Consider the following 18361-nt stretch of genomic DNA (forward strand, 5'->3'; position numbering starts at 1 on the left):
TGGCGGTTTTCCGCGGCACAAGTTTAAGTGGATTTTCATAATTTACGCGCTCTGCGCTCGGTGAAGAATCATAAATTATTGCCCACAACCGAGAAATGGCAGCCACGCCCCTTTTCCCTTGCTGTAACAATTGTATTTAATTGTAAGTAAAATATGTGAAAAGTTTGTGTTGTCTTTTCATTTTTTTGTGGCACTGCTAGGCAGCCGAATCGAGTGTTTGGAAACTTTTGAAGTCTCTTGAGTGGGTGGAATTTATCCATTCAAAAACCGCCCAACGTCTTTTCCAGCCCCACCTCTAAAAGTCAGCGACATGTTGTTTTCATGTGATTTCCCCCTGTCAGCAGCAGCTGCGACTGTATGTGTGTCGTCTGGCTTTTTGTTTTGCTTTCATGATGATGATTTTCCAGCTTGTGATTCCTATGTTTGCCTTTCGTCAACGTTTATGACAATATATCAGGGGAAGATCCATCTCCATCTCCATTTCCATTTCTATTCCCATTGCCATTTCCACTTCCATTGCTGGAGAACTTGGTCTACTTTATGCTTTTATTGGCTACATGAAAATATTCCTCACCCCCCCTTATTTTCTTTTTGCTTTAGCCTTGCCGCCGCAATTGTCAGCCACAGAAGTTATGAAGTATTTTTTCTGTTTTTTTTTTTTTTTTAGTGCTAGCCGAAGAAGAAGTGAGGAAATCGAGCGACATGTTGCCATAAAGTTTTTAATTAAATTGTTAGATTTTACATCGACACTTTTTTCAGTTGTTGCTGCTGAATGACAAGCAAATTGAGCTCCTTGTGCGCAAAAACAAACATGGCCTAGTCGAAAGTACTAATTTAGTTGGATATTTGCTGAAATTTACTCTTCTATCAGAAGCCATGACTTCGACATATGCTTTGGCACGAAAATAGCCAAATGCTATTGCTTATTGAGTGACATATTTTAGAGCATTTTAAAATCGTTTCCAGTCTCTTATTTTATATCCTCACAACCTATGCTTTTTCACAATTTTTATGGCACGCACATTGGCAGCTTGGTTGTCAAAGACTTTGTTAGCAAAAGGCCACAGAACCTTTGGCCAGTTCTGACCTCTGCCGATAAATGTGCGAAATGTGCACGCTCCGGTAATATTTTTACCGCCCACAAAAGGTGGCCAAAGTGGGCGGGGAATGGTGGACCCAAAAGGGAGAGCAAGTTGGCTGCAAGTCTCATGATAAAGTTGACACTTTATGCGTTTGGCCAGAGACGACAGCCTTAGGGCAGAAAATGCAAAAAGCCATGCAGGAAAATGCAGAAAATTCACATGCGAACATTCAAAGTTTTGATTTTGTTTGAAAAGTTGAAGTGATTCTGAAATAAAGAACACGGAATACTTTAACCACAATCAGAAATATTTAATGTGACCACATTTTATATTTCCCTTGAATGTTTTGACTCATTTGATTCATTAAATAAATCCCGGCTTTATATACTTTTCTATCCTTATCCCATTCAAAACAGGTCCCAACCCACTTGTACATTTGATGTGATTTTTTTGGACAAAAAATCAATTACATTTTTTTTGGTACATGCGGCGTATACGCAATATTTGTTGCTGACCTAGATTTGTTGGCTGCAAATTTACTACATGTGAAGTGAAATTTTTGTGGCCCAAAATCAGACTATGCAACCAAGTTGGGTTATTTAAATCGCAAACATGTGTACGGGTAACCGCTCGCCCACTTTCCGCATTTGGTATGTTTTTTTTTTCTGTTCGTTTTTTACATATTTGTTGTCGTACTTGCAGTTCTAATTACCCCTATATAAATATATTCATATGTGTATGCATGTACATATAGAGTCTGACCAACCAAAATTCGTGTTTATGTTATAATTTGGTTTTTAGCACTTTGCCAAATTAATGAATATTTGAACGGCTATTTGAAATTCTATTGGCGTTCAGTGTTTCGTATCGTGTGCTGTTGAGCGGAAAATGTAAAACTAAAACTGATTTTAATTGATCTCAATTTGTTTTCAAATTGTTAATATAAATAAATCTGATTGATTTGGCGCATTCAAGTGCTTAAACAAATTTCCTATTTATATTTTTTCAACCATCAATGCACTTTCAGCGCGGAAATAAGCAATTTTTCCGACTTTGTGTGCACTTTATTTTCGTGCTTCTCATCACACTGTTTCAACAAAACCCGCTTGCTCAATAATTTCGAGTGCACGCGTGTTCAAATGAATTGCATTGGATAATTGAATGCATGAATGACTGACTGGTTGATTGACTGGCTGGCTTGATTGAGAGCTGTTCTGTGCAGAATGCCACGAATTTTTTCCCACCGATATATATACGTAAAGGGCGGTTCCATGCCTTTGGGGTTAGGCATTGCAACGTGGCGGAGCGACAATCGCAACGCCTTTCAATCAAACGATGCACACAAATTCCCAAACAAACCGACATCCAGCCACGCCCACATCCGGCGCCCCCACGACCTGTCACTGCACGTGACAAATGCCGACAAACGACATTCGTATTCCTTCTCCGCCATTCCGTGTGTCTCTTTCGGGGCTTTCAATATTACAGCCAGAAGGGTTAAAAGCCAGCTACCTGAAGTTGTTTGTGCCCCACTAATTTGCCAGATGTTTCCTTTTATGCACTTGCATCTGACATTCTGACAAACAGCTTTTTCGCGGCCAAAATGTTGTCCTACCCAAAATAAAGAAGTCCTACCTACCTCTTGCTTGCTGAACTGCATGGGCTGAATAACTTAAAAAAAATAGCTTTTTAATGTTTATGAAGGTATGCAGTATATGCATTTTCCACTGACAATGAATATTTGCATGATTTTCGACGCCTTTATAAATGATTTTGAGTTTTATGAAACCAGAAGAGCTACCTGTCTAGCTTGGCTTTCGATGATTAATTTACGAAAAATTTCCTTAATTCTCATAAGCTAGGTAATCATTAATGCTATGGAATCGGGAAATAAATCAGTTGGGCAAGCTTTTCCTCTCGACAAATTTGATTGGTTGAAAAACTGGCGCCAACAAGTAGATTTCCATCAAAGGGAGAGCTGCCCACGGCTGAACAGGAAGAGGAAAAATGCTTTCCCTACCCGAATTTCACCCCAAAATTGCTGTCATTAATCATTCGGCTTGAAAAAGGTGCCAAGCTGCGTGGATGTGACGTTAATCTTCAGAGGAAATATTGGTCAAAACGAGAACGAGACCCTCTGCAAGCATTCTGGCAGTATTAACCTTATTTTCTGCTACCATTTCGAAGCTCAATGGTCTCGGACTTTCGTAAACAATTAAAGTTGTCTGCGTGGGCGTGGCACTTTTGTTGTATGGTCGCTCCTACTGACTTTTGACACGTGTCATTTACGTTTGAAAGCGTCGACGCAACGACAACAACGATGTCAACGTGAAAGGAGGTGAATGACAAGGCCAGTTAATGGCCATTTGGCCACAAGCAAATACCGAGCATGGTTTCTTGGCCAGATGCAAACACCTGAACATTGTGGTAATTAAAATAATTCCTTACTAGAATGTTAATTAAACAATGTTCGTGTCGTTTCGAAATATTTAAATTTAAATGAGCTGCAAAGTGTTCAAGCCGAATTTAAATTTCCTCTAAAAAGGTATATCCTACGACCTTCTTATTCCAGTTTTTACATTCACTCCACATGAAATAGGACTCCATTGACCTTACATTCTTATAGATTTTTTCTTTTCAGCACAGGTGAGCTGTCTCATCAGAAAACGCTTAGGCAGCAAACTAAATCCCTCCCCATATCCTTCGCTCCTGGCTAGCGTTATGCCAAATGGGCAGTTCTTCCTCCACTCCCGGTAATTTATTTGCACTTTGATAGCAACAAGATGCATGCAGTGGTGCGGTGGCAAAATGGGGTGGTGGAAATTTGTGGAGTCGAGGGTGTGAAACGCTGCACTTATAAATCACCGAATGGAGCAGAAGATTCTGCGGAGCTTTCGCTGCTGTTGTGGCCTGCGACTGCGACTAAGCAGTTTATTGAAAAGTGGACCCAAAGTGCGGCGCCATAAATATCAGCTCAAGTGGGCGTGGGCACGCCCACAATTGCATGCGCCCGCTTGTGTTCTAAAAGCAGCTTTAAGGTTAAAATCTCCAGAATAAAATCATAATAACATATTTCTACCTTTGGACATAGACTACCTAAGACTTAATTTTATCATTTATCTTAAACTTCATAAATTGGCAATCACACCAAAATGGAATGCCACTTTCTAGCCTATGGGTGTCAAGGTCATGGCGAATTGCATTAAAATTGCTCATCAAATAACACTCGGCACTCCCATTCAACAGATTCGCATTTTTGATGGCAGCATCCTTACTCAATGAGTTGCATTTCATGCATTCGCTTCGATGGCTGCTCAACATGTTCAGAAGCGTCCTCGAAAAACGCCATGAACAGCAGTGGCAGGATGTTAAGAGTCCTTCCCCATTCACACGAACACTAGCACGCACACAGAGGCAGCTGGGTGGTTGATCAGGTTCAAAGACCTGCCAAAAGCCGGCTATGTTAAAAGTATTTCAAAGAGTGCCCGCATATGGCGTTTACATGGGTTCCACATCGAAATAGAGAGAAAGTTTCGCAAGAGAGAGAAAACTTCGAAAAAGATACTGTATGCTTACATACTGCATTAACAGAGGAACGCAAATTTGGACCTAACATCTCCCTCGTACTTTTTAATATCCGTTAGTGCACTGTAAGCTGATGGAAAGTTAAAAAAAGTTTTTCCGAATCGAAAGAAATGTTATGGGAATTACTAAAAAAATATTTTTAAATTATTTTAATTTCTGCCAAATGCTAATTGAAATAAACAAACATTCTGTTAATAAAATTTTTCTGGAGAATGTGGATCATATTCTTTGTCCAAAGTCCTGTCATGTAAAGCGTACATCTGTTCTCTTGTTCTGTAAATATTCCCCTTCATGTTCGAAATTCGGTCTGCTAATGTTTTCGAATGTTATGTATGGTTTCTCTCCTCAAACTGTGGATCCTAAAGCGGAGCTCGAGGACTGTTATTTTACGACGCTTAACTTTATTTTCTCATCTCTGCGTGTGGATTTCAACCTCATTTTTCCTATAGCGAGAGTTTCGTGCTTTTCACTGCGTAACCTCCTTTAATTTTTTTGCGTAGGTTCGGCAACTTTTTGCTATCTTTTGTTGCCGCCGCTGCTCTCGAGTCGCAAAAGTTGTTGACAGGCATCTCGACGCAGCTCAGCTTGAAATAGTTTGCATGAAATTAAAATAATCTCTAAGATTTATTGCTCTAGAAAGCGCAATTGACTCCAGTCGGCGAAAACTTGCTGCTCGGTGTCTATTTTTGGGCCATTGTTGGCAAGTGTTGAATATGCTGGCAGCAACTTTAAGGCGATTTATGCAAATTAAAGAGTGAGAAGGGAGGGAAAATTCAACTAGTTCCCCTTGTTTATCGGTGGCTAACCAGAAAAACGTAGCAAATTGGCCCAAGTGCCGGGAGCTTTGTTTTATGGTCGAAAAGTACATATTTGCGTTTACTTTGCACTGCTCCCCCTGTTCCCTTCTGTTTTCTACTTTATTTTAGCGTTTCCCTTCGGAAAGACTTTTCTCAGAGGAAAGAGATTTCTCAAGACGTTGTCAGCTCTTCAATGGTAAATGCAGCTGCCACTTTGGCCAACTTGTTGTTGACTTGTTGCCACTCTGACCGCTCGGAAGGAAAAGCGGAAATGAAGTTGGCAATGCGGAAATGCCATTTTTCATGATTTCTCCTAGACACACACATACACACACACGTTCTTGTCAGAGAGATATATATTCGAATGGGGCTTGCCGTCTTTTTTGTCTTCCACTTCATCTCTCGCTTCCTTCGGTTTGCTCCTGACAAATTGTTTGGCATTGCTGGGCTAATATTAACAGTGCATAACTACTCCACGAAGGCCAACTACATCTGGGTACATACATACACACATAGTACTAAACTGTCTGGTTATCGTCGTTGCCTTTTATCTAATTGGGAGGATTTATGGACTGGGAATGCCAAGCAAAATGCCAAGTCGCATTTAAAAGTTAGCTTTCTGACATACAAGACTTAAATATATTTCCATTACATACCACAAAAATCACAATATATCAGTCATTTTCACTAACGACTGTGCAAAGTTCCATTTACGTACCTGCAAAGAAGAGAGAGAAAAAAATGAAAATCTATTATTAACAAACAGATTCAATTTACAGCAAATATCGGTGGTCATCGCCGACTATTTTTAATGTCTTTAACCGAGAGGACGTAGTTCAAGCATCGATCATAAATGATGGAGTGCGGCAATCAAGATAAATGGTTCCGTCGAGTGCCGGAGGAGCCATGGGCAAAAGAAATTCCCGACTCGACGGCCATTTATTGTTCCATTCTCGATGACATCACTGCGTATGCGCAATGTGCGACGAGACGAGTTTAAAGTGGCACAAAAAAAATGAAAACAAAAATTAAACAAACTATTTACAAATTGTTGGACCTTTCAGAGGAAGTCATAAATTGAATGCATGGCATAAAAGCATTATCGAATATTTAGAGCAAAGTTCCCAACTACTTCTTTGCTAAAATTGCTGTTCGCCGGCAGATGGGCGGTAATATTCGGTGGGAGTGGCCCTATTTTATGGTCTCGAACATTTTTTACGAGCACTTATTTCCGCCCCAGAAATTAGACAACTGCTTGGGAGGCGTTTATGCCCGAAAGGGTGTTGTATCCCAATAAGCTGAGTCTTTGCTCTCTTCTATTTTCTCTGAATTTATGATGTGTGTAACAATTGGGCCATTGCTAAGGTTGCCCTCGGCCATCCACTCGAGTATGTCATGCAAATTCTGCTTATTTTATCTAATACGATTTTTACGAGAATGAAACGAGGTAAGGATTAAACTGCTCCCGGCAGTGGCTCAATTTTTGAGCCCCTGGATAAATAATAATTTCCGTCGGGGTTGTTTTTCCTGAATAACTCTTTCACGCTGCCCAGTGTTGCTTAAAATTTAACTTTCCGACATTTGTCATGTTTTGTTTGTCTGGTGTTTTGGTTTCCCTGTTGGCGCATTTATTCCCCAGAAAGCCAAAGGATGTGGTACGTGCGGAGAGGTTGCTAAGCCTAAAAGTATGCATAACTAAAAAGAGCACGTTTCACAGATAACCAAACAGCAATGGGGGAAGAAAGAGCAAGAAAGCAACGGACAAAACAAGACATCGGTAACTGGGTACACAAGGAAAAAGCTTAAAAACAATTAAATTAAAATGTTGAATGCACCACGCTGTTATAAAAACAGCTGTATTATTCTGAATGAATTCATTCATCCTACGGATTAAATGTATGTTGTCGAACACTTCTTAACACCTTTGGAAATGATTTTCAGATCCTGGTGGGATTATCTACATATTTTTTTGACACCGTACATTTCTAATCCATTATTTTTTCCAGTGCCTTTGTATCTGTGTGATTTTCGGTTTGCCCGATTGTGTGCGTGTGGGATAACAGATATGTTTGCTGTTTAGGCAAATGATTTTTCGCTTCGGGTCTGTTTGCCAATGGAGCGGAAAATGCAAGCCGAAACGCAGCTGTGGCAAAATTGTTGGCATTTAAATGGGTCACAAGGTCGAAGGCAGGATAAAAGGAGCACTGCTCAAAGCCAAACAATAACAAAGGCCAAATAAAATGAGTTGCCCAGCACTAATGCAAAACGGAATTCAGGGAAATAGTACAATAGGCGAGGAGGAAAACTCCGCCATCGTGGAAAACGAAATTGCACACAAATGCAGTCAAAGCACCGCAGAAACTTCAATGCACAATAAATGCGAAAGGAAGAACCAAATGCAAATATCAACAAACTATAATGCAGAAAAGGAATGTTCTCAGCAAAACCAATGTGAAGCGCCAAGAGTGACAGGCAAATTGAACAAAAGGCACAGCTATGCAAAGGAAAATCTCAGACATCAAAAGGAGGTACGAAGGAATACATCAATCCTCAATCATCAAGAAATAAATATTTTTGAGTAAGTCGAGTTTATTTTTAACCTCATAGAGGTTTTTATTTAATCACTGGTCACAGTTACAAATAAGATTCATTGACATTTTAGCTTGAAACTTTATTTTTTAAACGTGATTAGTAGTGTATAACCAACTCCCCTGTCAACGACTTTTGATTATTTTCCAGCTTCCGAGTCATTTCAATGCTATGAATGAAACGCAACCAGTGATGCCTGAAACTTACTCAATTTCATATGTAAATACGTGCAAAGAAGATACTCCTGCAAAAACCTGCCACAGATTTACAAATTCAACTTTCAGCTGCTAGCTAAAATAAAATTTTATATACCACCCACAATAAAAAATACATATATATTTGTTGGCGATGCCACGTAAAAACAAATATGGCAACGTCAATTAAAAACAATAAATAAAGTCCGAAAACTTTTGCATTGCTGAAAATGAAAACGAAACCGATGTCGAAAACAAAAAAATTGGAAACGGAAAACAAATCATCGCACGGTACAGGCTTTTAACAATAGTTTATTGCCTCTTCTCTAAACAAGATCCCAGCCAGCAAAGCCTGTTTGTTTTGGCTAGGGAAATTGCAAAGCCACAAGCTGTTGCCAAAACCTGGCCCCAAAAATGAGCCGCCGGAAAAGCGCCCAGCCTCCTGAAAACCCCAAAAACCTTGCCGCAACTTTTTCGCTCAACATGAATATCAATATTTGTAAGCAACTGTGGTAATTTACGTATATATCACGTATATATCTGTGCCGCTTTCCCTTCCCCGAACAGGCAAGGAAACTTTTTAATTTTCGTTTTCATGACCAAAAGCCCCTGTCTTCCTTCGCGCTCATGTTGATTGCACGTCACTTTCAATGTGGCCCGCTAGCGAGTCTATTTTTTCGCCGTTTCCATTTACCACGAGCTTATGCACGGCCTAGTGACGTATTAAACAATTGAAAAGCATTTTCACAGACCGCCGCAGTACAACAAAAAATACGGCAACATATAAAAAACCGTGATGGCCATGAGTATGGGGGTGCGGAGAAATTGATTGCCATTTCAGGGGCAATTTTTAATGAACAGCAAATAACAATGCTGCCAAGGCTTAGCCATTGAAATGTGTAATAAATGAGAAAAAGGAACCACTGCTACAATCCACAAGTTGCAAATCAAATTTGGAAAATTAGATGTTTGACAAGCGCTTAATTGTTCATTTCATGAAGCGGCAAAATGCATTTATTTTTGATGTGGGATGTTGACAACTTTGTATTGGTATTTTTGTTGAAATTTTGGCATACTACAAGGCCAGATTAAAAGGTATTTGTCAAACGTAGTCAATGAATAAATGGTTGGTATTTCAACAATTTAATCCAGGTCGATTTATTCTGCTTTCCAGCAAAGTAATTCTTTAAATCACATCTAATTCCTTTACGATTCGATTCCCCTGACATCCAGGCCTCTGTTCTAGTCTCGTCAACAATCCGCACCTACGTCAAATATTTTTCCAACCAGCTTAACCATTCAAACTCAGGATGCCCGGCTGACGAAAACGTTTTTGATGTCCGCCACGCCAAATGTGGCAAATGCCTGGCCAACATTCCGCATACATAAAATGCCCCAAATGCACTCGACTAAGCACACTCGCCCACGCACACAGTCACAGTCACCCACTGACACACAGGACCGACCACCCATACAGCCGTATTTACTCACTCATACCAACAGGCTAGTAAATATTTGCTAAGCGAATTCGCTTCTGGTTTTTGGGGAATTTTGAGTCAAATTTATTTGCTGCCATTTGTAGCGAATTTGGATGACACTCAAGAACTCAACAATTTGTTTCTAAACTACATTATGCGTTTTGCAATCTTGGAGCGATAAAAGTTAGCCACTTTGCATAAATATTAAGTTTCAAATAAGATACTGAATTGGACTTCGTTTCGAATGTTCAAGACTCGCTTGTATCCAAGTAGCGATTCTGTCTCTTGTGACATCAAATTCGAAATGTATGTTTCTGATATATATTCGTAATACGAGCTGCTTTTAAAGAAATACACGAAAACCATTTTTTGATAACTTATTTTTAGTATAATACTGTTTATGAAACATTTTTAACTGCCCAGCTTACAGTTACTGTCAAAAGTGACCGCATTTTGAATTTTTTCGGTTTTCGGATATAAAAAATAGCTCCGAAAATGTTTAATTTGTATTGCTCACCTGAATTGGGTCCATTGCTGTTGGGTCGAGCAGAGGGGGCTCCATCCCGAGCCTCCACTTCGAGGGCATAGGCGCCTTTCTTCTCCCTGTCGAATACGGTTTTCGTGAAGATCTCCCCACTTTGCAGATTGATTTCGAAGAATTCCTTGCCCTCGTTTCGCGGCGAATCCACAATGTAGTAGTAGACCTGAAAGGGCGAAAAGCACATAGGGATTCTGGCTTATTTCTGCTCGATACTCTGGCTAATTAAAACATGGATTTGATAGCAACACGCATAACATCAAAAGAAGGCAAATTAGGAATTTAACTCGGGTGGCCAAAGTGGGGAAGTGAGAGAATATAATTACTGCTTCGGACTTTAAAGAGAGACGATAATGATAATCAAATCCCGAGACCGTTTTGGGGGAAAAGCGGGCTATAAATGAAAACGCTAATTAGTGCGGACATTTCGCGCGTACATGCAAATTACTTGGCTTGAGGACACAAATTGTGGCTGGCTGAAGACTAAAATAAAATAAAAAAAAAAAAAAACAAAGAATGGCCAGCGCCAAAGTGCCATATTATTATAATCGCAAAAGGGGCTTGAGGGCTCTGTCTGAAAGAACCGACCCATCTCCACCACCCTTTCATCACAAAAAGAAATCACCCTGCGGTTGTCCGCGTTCTGCATTCTGCATTAGTTTTTTTCACAACGCCCTCCTTATTCGTGGACTTTCACCAAGGGCTTAGCACACACTTGGAAGGCGTGCAAAAATGTTAACTCTTTGACATTTATTACCCAGCTGCCAGCTGATGGCCAAATGGACGAAGGACGTGGTCAGCGGGAAGCAGAAAACAATTACAAAAGCGTAAAAGGGTTCGTAACAGCAGGGTGATACAAATTAAGGGGGGGAACTAAAGAACTCTAGGTGGGTCAGAAAGTGAGTGAAACATGAAGACGACGCTGGAAATGGCAATTTAAAGGGATTTATGAAGGCTTCTTTGAAGGAATTTCAAGATAAAGGCTCTTGAGAGGGTGCTGATTTTGTGGAACTACCGAATTTTAAATTATAAATTAAACAGCTTGAAATTCAAGGTTAAAGCTGAATGCAGGTGATTGCATTTCCGCGCTACAAATTAAAATTTAACATTTTTATAACTTATAATAGTATATAGGGTATATAGGGTAACACTCTACTGCTTTTTAACTGAGTTTCAGTATAACCAGTCTTCGATTGAAACAATCTTCTCTTGACGACTCCGTAATCGTATCTCATCCACTTTTTATTTGGATTTTTCCGCCAGCCATTTCGTTCCTTTTTATTGTTCCCTTTAATTTGCTATCGCAATCGTCTGGCATTTCCGTCGATTTGACCCGATTTCCCTCCATTTCGACCACCCCCTGTGAAATGGTTCTGATGCTCACCTGATTATTTGGAAATGTGCCATCCTTGTCGATGGCGTTCACTTGTGTCACTTTGGTGCCAATCGGTTCGCCCTCGAGCACCGTTTCCTGTTCGCGTTCGGTGAATAAAGGTATTTCATCATTAACATCCTCGAGCATTATGTACACGGTCGCTTCCGAAGCCAATTGTTGGGCCCCGTTGTTCTGTAAAGAGAAGTGCGGGTGAGAAAGTGGGAAAACCAATTTAAAAAGGGTATATATTTGATTTTTCATAACTTTTTTCCCGATCGGTTGAGTGTTTGCTTTTTAATTAAGCAATAAAGTCTGCTTAATGAGTTTTGCTGCTCGCTTTTGCTTTTGACAAAATATTTTTGTTTTAATTTGCACTTTACCTCGGCTGATAAAAAATGATTAAAATTCTTTAATGTTGTCGAATAAAATTATTTACAAGTTGAAATTGTTATTTGTGTTGATGAGTATCTATGGGATGTGTCGGTTTCACCCTTTGCCAGATGATTGATTACACACTTGCCATCAATCAATGGAAGAAATTGAACTGGCAACTTGTCATTTATTAGTTGTTTTCAGGCCAGATTGCCGATTGGTCCAGCTAACATTCCTGCTTATGACGTCTATTTGCGCAATATTTGCCATTCACATTCCGGCATTACGTTATTAATCAATGCATATGAAATCGATATACATATGTGCAAACACATGTTTACACTAATGTGAACAGCAGTGGGGATCCTGATGGAGCAGAGTGCCAATATGAATTATTTATTTTGCGTTTATTCCATTTTCTTGGGTAAACACGAGCAGTAATTAGACTTGTTATTGACCAAGTTTGGGTCTTGGCTGCAGAACTTTGATGAGTTGCAAGAAAATCTTTAAGCCAATGCACTATATTTTTGGTATATTAAATTATTTCCTGCTTAATATAGTTTAGCTGTTTAATGTAAGCATAATTGCGATTTTACATTATTCAAGAATTTTAGCACCAACCGCAGGTTAAACAAAAAATATATTTGACATATTCCCCAACCGCAATAACGATAGAACGTGAATTAAAAATTAATACGAATGTATTGTCAAACTAATATGCGGAAATATGTATATTCACGGCTTCCCCGAAACCGCAAACTATTTTCGAAATTCATTTAGAAGCTCGTATTCCTGTCCATCGGGACCATTAGCTTTTAGTGGGTCATTTGCAGGCAATGAAGCTAAAGCCCAGTGATATTTAATTACCTGCACATCGAGTGCAAAATGGTGCAAATGCCCTTTGCAATTGCATTTTTATAACATTTCATTAGGCTGCGGTTGCCAGCGGAATATCCATTAATATTTCAGCAGGCGGTTTGTTTAGTCTGGCACACAGTTTGTCCTTTGCTGAATGGCCAAACTAATGAGGAAATGCTGAAACTTGACATTGATTGGGAATGCACTTGATTACCGTTGAGTCGCGAACTGCCATTCAGTCAGACAGTCACTTCGTCGGACCGCCGCCCCGTCACTCAATCAGTTAGTTTCTAATGAATTCGAAACGAACCAGAGCTCGCATTTGCATTTTCCGGCAAGGAAATTCGCGCAAGTAATTAAAACTTTTCAAATCAAATAATTACAAACGTATTTGGAAGTCATTCTCAAATACAAAAGTCAAATACATGTCTAATTGGGCCTAAGACCGACTCGAAAACTTTCGACTGCCGACTGAAAATTGTGCAAACATTTACCAACTTTAAATTGAATTTCCTTGGGGTTTCTGCTTCTTTGCAAATTTTGCATGTGGACAAACTTACCTCAACACGTATGGTTAAATTGTATTCCTTGATACTCTCGTAGTCCAGCGGATGATTTACTTTTATATCGGCCCAAGTGTCGCCATTGTCCGGTCTTTGTTGCAAGTAAAACGTGTGAAACTTGTTCGTTTGAGCCGTTGACCCGGGCATCAGTCGATAAAAAACTGTGGGATTGCCTTCGATACCCGAACTGCAGACGTTGAGGCCAAGGATCAAGTGTAAAGTGTTTATTGCATTAGTAAAAGGGCATTGACAATATCGTAAGTACGTTGTTAGATACTTGCTACATGAAATTATGTTTATACTACAAATTAAATGGTTAATATATATTAAGTTTATCAAAAATCAATTGGTTAAATGTTGAAAAGAGCAAGAGAAGGACTTGGAATTGAAAAAATACCCTCCTTTCTCTTGCTCTCAAAAATACATTCATACATTCATACACTCAAAAAATTGCCGCTGTTTGAGGCACATGCGACATTGCAAAATACAAAAAGATGACGCATGAATGCAACTTTTGCTCTTAACTATGTGCAGTAAAAATTTGCGTTGTGTGCATTAAAAAATCGTACACAACAGAATTTCTTGAAGCGTCTTTTGTGCGATTGATAAGGTGAAAACCGAAAAAAACGAACCGAATCTTAAGCAAATGGCCTCAAAAGTCTAATTGCCATTTGACTGTTTTAGGAATGGGTTCGGCATTTGATAATGAAAATCAAATTAGGCGCAAAAAAGAGCAAAGTATATACGCAATGTGTATATGAAAAAAATATATATTTTATTTGAACATGGACAACATTTGCAGCTGACAGGAAAAAAGCCTTAAGAACGGGTCTTAAGAATAAATGAAAACTGTCAGGACTGCGCAAAATGTTGCCAAGGACAAAAAAACGACACAAAAATTATTGTTGCGAACAAAAAAATTCATGGCGGAATGGTGGGTGGGAAAATGGTTGGGAAGTTTGTGGATTGCATGAAATTTTCTTGGAGGTTTCGTATTGTTTTGTAGTTGTTCTGTGATTGGATGGTGTGAATCGATTTTAATTTTATTAATTGTGTTGGTAAACCCAAAATAAAGAAAGTGTTTCAAAATGATGTACTTATTTGCTTCTGTACACTGAGCACATAACGTAAATGTTGTAGGTTGTTTGCAGTTTGCTTAAAGCCTAAACTAGTTCCTATTGGCTTAAAAGAAGTATGTTAAATGATAGGATTATAATCAACATTTCTATCTAAGAGATCTCTATAGATATATATGCGTCTTATGCCCTCGACCTTGTTGCGTTTGTTCCTTGAGCCCTTAAGGACTCGCGGCGCCCAAGAACAAGCACAATTATGATGATATACGCGCACACTGGGGAGTCCTTCAACCAGCCCTCCCCCAAACACTTAAACCCTCTCCTAATGGGGCCCAATGTATATATACATATTGTTAACAAATTTCTGTGCTGGGACATGACCAGATAATTGCGAAGAAGAAAACTCAGGATGAGAATGCTTTTTATTCGAAATTTAAACACATAAAGAACAGAGGCGAGAACAGAAAACAGAAAGCAGAACCCAAGCACGTTTAATAGATTGTAATTTCCTTAATATTGCGCTGCGAACAGAAATGAGGTGTACTTAAGGGCACTAAACTAACGCTAAACAGCAGATACAGATACAGATTCAGAATCAGGCTCAGGTGTGTGCAGGTGCGTATGTGCAGTGTTTTCACTTTACTGTACTATACTCTATTTACGTTTGTTTTTATTTGTTTTCATTTGTTTTTATTTTTAACGTGTCCTTTCGGCTTAAGTGCATTTGCTTTCAGTGCGGCAAGATAGACGGAAAAGTGCATGGTAAAAAATGGGATTGGATAATATAAAAACTGACTCGGACTGACGCATAATTAAAATGCCAGTGCCATGTGGCTGGTTTGCCACGAAGATAAAACGGTGCCCGCGGAGATGCAAAGCAGAAAAGTAGTGTCGCGGGGGTCAAAAGTCATTAAAGTCCGTTGCTTGAAGTTTTTTAATTGCAATTATAAAAAACAAAACTTTGTTTAAAATAAACTTTCCATTTTTTCACAACCTCATTTTACTCTTCAGCAGGCGACTTGTGTATTTTATTTTTTGCCCCCCGGCTTCCACTAAGTGGCAGGTAATTGAAACTGACCCAGCTCATCATGCGGCAAAGGTTGGCGACAAAGCCGACTTGTGTGCCATTCGAAGTTTATGCAGCACTTTCATCTGGTCAAGAAGAAAAAAGTCTCATTTTTTCACAGAGCAAAGGTTTAAGAGTTTCATACCCAGGACCAGATTTTTTTAGGAAAAGGTTTCATACAAATTTTTCATATAAAAACATTAGAAAATGTATCTTCTATGTTTTTTACAAAACGTTAATGCTATTTTTCCTAGGTCCTAAACTAAGATTACCCTTTGAAAAATATGAAATTGGGTATTTTCGGTGAAAGCTGTGTATGATTCAGAAAACTTTTCCAAGACATAAAAAATTCATACTTTAGTATAAGTGCAGTGCCATATTTTAAACAGTATTTTTTTATTTTTTCTGGGGGCTTAATATACCTGCTTCTCACTACATTTTTAGTGTAATAAAAATTAATTCTTCTTAAAAAATTGTTTATATATAATTAAAAATATATATATGTGCTTTTTAATATACATGTGTGACTTGTGCAGTTTTGGCATATATTTGGTGTATATTTCACTGGTGCAGTTTGAGTGCTTTATATAAATGATGGGGCTCTATGGGAAGAGATGATATTGGGGAGGGAAACTAGTTGGACGACCACATAAAATAACTATAGACCAAAAGAAGGTGTTAATGAGTTTTGTTATTCAAAAACACTTTCTTGAGGTCAATTCAATAGCTAATAAACATCTATAGCAAACATTCAGAACACACAGAAATTATTGCAAGACATGACACCAATAACCAATAATATATGACAAAAAAAAAAAAAAACATCTAGAATCATGGTAAGAAAAAAATGCAGTTCTTAAAATTGAACTAAGCAAAATTGAATGTATTTTGATTTGATTTTTTTTTTAAGATAAACTTTTTTGCACGAAAAATGAACAGACCTGGCTTTGATCGAGACGACTTTGCCGCCAACGGGCATATTTTCCTTGACATAAATGGGCCCATAGACAGTATGATCCCAGACGGGCGGATTATTTGCACGATCGACCACATCGATTTGTACTTCGACAGTACGCGATAATGGCGGATAGCCCTTGTCTTGGGCCATGGCCTCTAACTTGTATGTCTCGCGCTGTATTTTATATACATTTCACGATCAATATTATCAAAAATCGTTTGGGTTTGTTATCAAAATCAAGCAAGGCGATGCAAAAATGACAGTCGCGTCGATATTGGTTGGTAAATACGACATTTGTTCAGGAAAAAGGCAAAAAACAAAATGATATAATATAGTTGGAACCTTTTATGTAAAGAAGTTCTAAAAATGATGTAGTTATAATAGTAGATTTTTGGTTAAAACTCAAAAATAAATTGTAAACCAACACCGCAATTAAATAAGTTATAAATTAATCGAAAAACGGGAAAGGAAAACATTTTAAGATTACGGTCTTTATAAAAAGTATTTCAAATGCAGTGCAGAATATTTTGTAAAGTCTCGACCCTAGCCTTCGAAAAAAAATGTTTAATTATTTAAATAAATATTTATAGCTTTAAAATGAAAATGTCAACTAAATATTTAATATAAGAAACTGATATTGGGTTTTGTGCATTTAATAAGTACAATTTTCATAGCATACTTTACACAGTTTGCTGCGGTTTTTATTCTTTTCGCTTTCGACTATTGCTTTTTAACATTTTTGAACACTTTGTGTAGTTACCTTGCTCCACTAGCTTACGACTAAACTGCAACCTTGTTTTGCTTATGATATATGGCGCATGTCTAAGCAGGGTATTTTCCAAATGAAAACCAACACCAAAAATTTCATTACGATTCTCACAATTCCAGGCATTAATTCATGTAGGGGTTTTGAGTCTTTTTAGGGAAATCACAGATCCAATGGGTGATGTGTTTTGTTTAGTATATAGAGAAAGAAATAAGACTCGGCAAAATCCAAAAAGATTCTGAGGAGCAACCATATTTAAAAAACGAATTGCTCGATTCAAAATCAAATACACACCAGCAACAAAAGATTGAAGGATTTTGAATTTTTGCACTTCCATTTTCGATTCGGTTTCACAGATTGGTCAGGACTTTTGGTTGCTGCATTCGGTGAGAGCTTTACGATATGCCAAAAAAAAAGGGATTTGCATTCCAAAGCTCACGTAACAGTGAATAGACCGTATGTTCAAAATACTTGAAAGCTTAATGCTAGGTTTAGGTTAGCCGATTGTTATTCCGCTGGTTCAAAAAAATGTTATCTAGACTATGTTAAAGGAGACCGACAGCTGTTAGACTCGCAAGTTAGGTTTAGTTTTAGTTTTAATGTTAGGTTGTGAGTTCTCATTGGCTATACAAACCTTGCCTTAACCGATGTTACAACCGTACCCACAGTGACATTCTCGCGTATGTGAATCGGCCCGTAAATGCTCTTATCCCAAATGGGTGGCTTATTATTCCGATCGACGACATCTAACTCAACATCGACATCGGCTGCCGAGGCGGGAGTGCCCTTATCGGAGGCACTAACCCTCAATCGATAACGGTCACGCTGTTGAATGATTTGATTGAGTGGGTGAATTTTGATTGAAGCAGTACAGAACAGTTAGGGCGAAAATGTTAGCGTCAACAGCACAACGGGAGTTAACATTGCAAGGAGTAGTCGAGAACCGAACCCAAAGTGTTAGCACTGGTTACGTTTTGGTTTGTGTACTGAGTTTACGTTACGATTACGTATTTGATGGCATCGTTGTTCAAATCGAAGGTGTTACAGAAATCTCTTAGGTTTGA

At 38.6% G+C, this 18361-nt stretch overlaps 2 protein-coding genes across 13 annotated transcripts in view; one reads left to right on the plus strand and one right to left on the minus strand.

The window, feature by feature from the left end:
• The window catches only part of CadN (Cadherin-N), a 131288-nt gene that overhangs the window by 50739 nt on the left and 62188 nt on the right, over nucleotides 1-18361 (minus strand). For 8 of the 12 annotated variants that reach the window (NM_165231.3, NM_001032109.3, NM_001032107.3 and 5 more), the window contains 4 exons: nucleotides 17932-18122; nucleotides 13429-13618; nucleotides 11648-11830; nucleotides 10243-10429 (listed from right to left, as the gene is read on the minus strand). In NM_165231.3, coding sequence (NP_724075.1) covers nucleotides 10243-10429; nucleotides 11648-11830; nucleotides 13429-13618; nucleotides 17932-18122 — 751 coding nt within the window. Of the gene's footprint in view, nucleotides 1-10242; nucleotides 10430-11647; nucleotides 11831-13428; nucleotides 13619-16514; nucleotides 16706-17931; nucleotides 18123-18361 lie in introns of all 12 variants that reach the window. The other 4 variants (NM_165227.3, NM_165224.2, NM_165225.2 and 1 more) reach the window with 1 other exon arrangement.
• Nucleotides 6890-8351, plus strand: CG43231 (uncharacterized protein). The gene is made up of 4 exons (NM_001259140.2): nucleotides 6890-7119; nucleotides 7182-7411; nucleotides 7471-8042; nucleotides 8204-8351. The coding sequence occupies exons 1-2, from the start codon at nucleotides 7051-7053 to the stop codon at nucleotides 7278-7280; spliced, it is 168 nt and encodes a 55-aa protein (NP_001246069.1). The 5' UTR covers nucleotides 6890-7050; the 3' UTR covers nucleotides 7281-7411; nucleotides 7471-8042; nucleotides 8204-8351.

Source organism: Drosophila melanogaster, chromosome 2L (assembly GCF_000001215.4).
Source record: "Drosophila melanogaster chromosome 2L".
In the NCBI taxonomy this organism is placed as follows: Eukaryota; Metazoa; Arthropoda; class Insecta; order Diptera; family Drosophilidae; genus Drosophila; species Drosophila melanogaster.

Bases quoted from the DNA above. Each gene is read 5' to 3' on its own strand.
- CG43231 (NM_001259140.2), top strand. From the start codon at position 7,051: ATGTTTTGTTTGTCTGGTGTTTTGGTTTCCCTGTTGGCGCATTTATTC. The intron at 7,120-7,181 runs GTACGTGCGGAG...CACGTTTCACAG, and splicing joins CCAGAAAGCCAAAGGATGTG to ATAACCAAACAGCAATGGGG.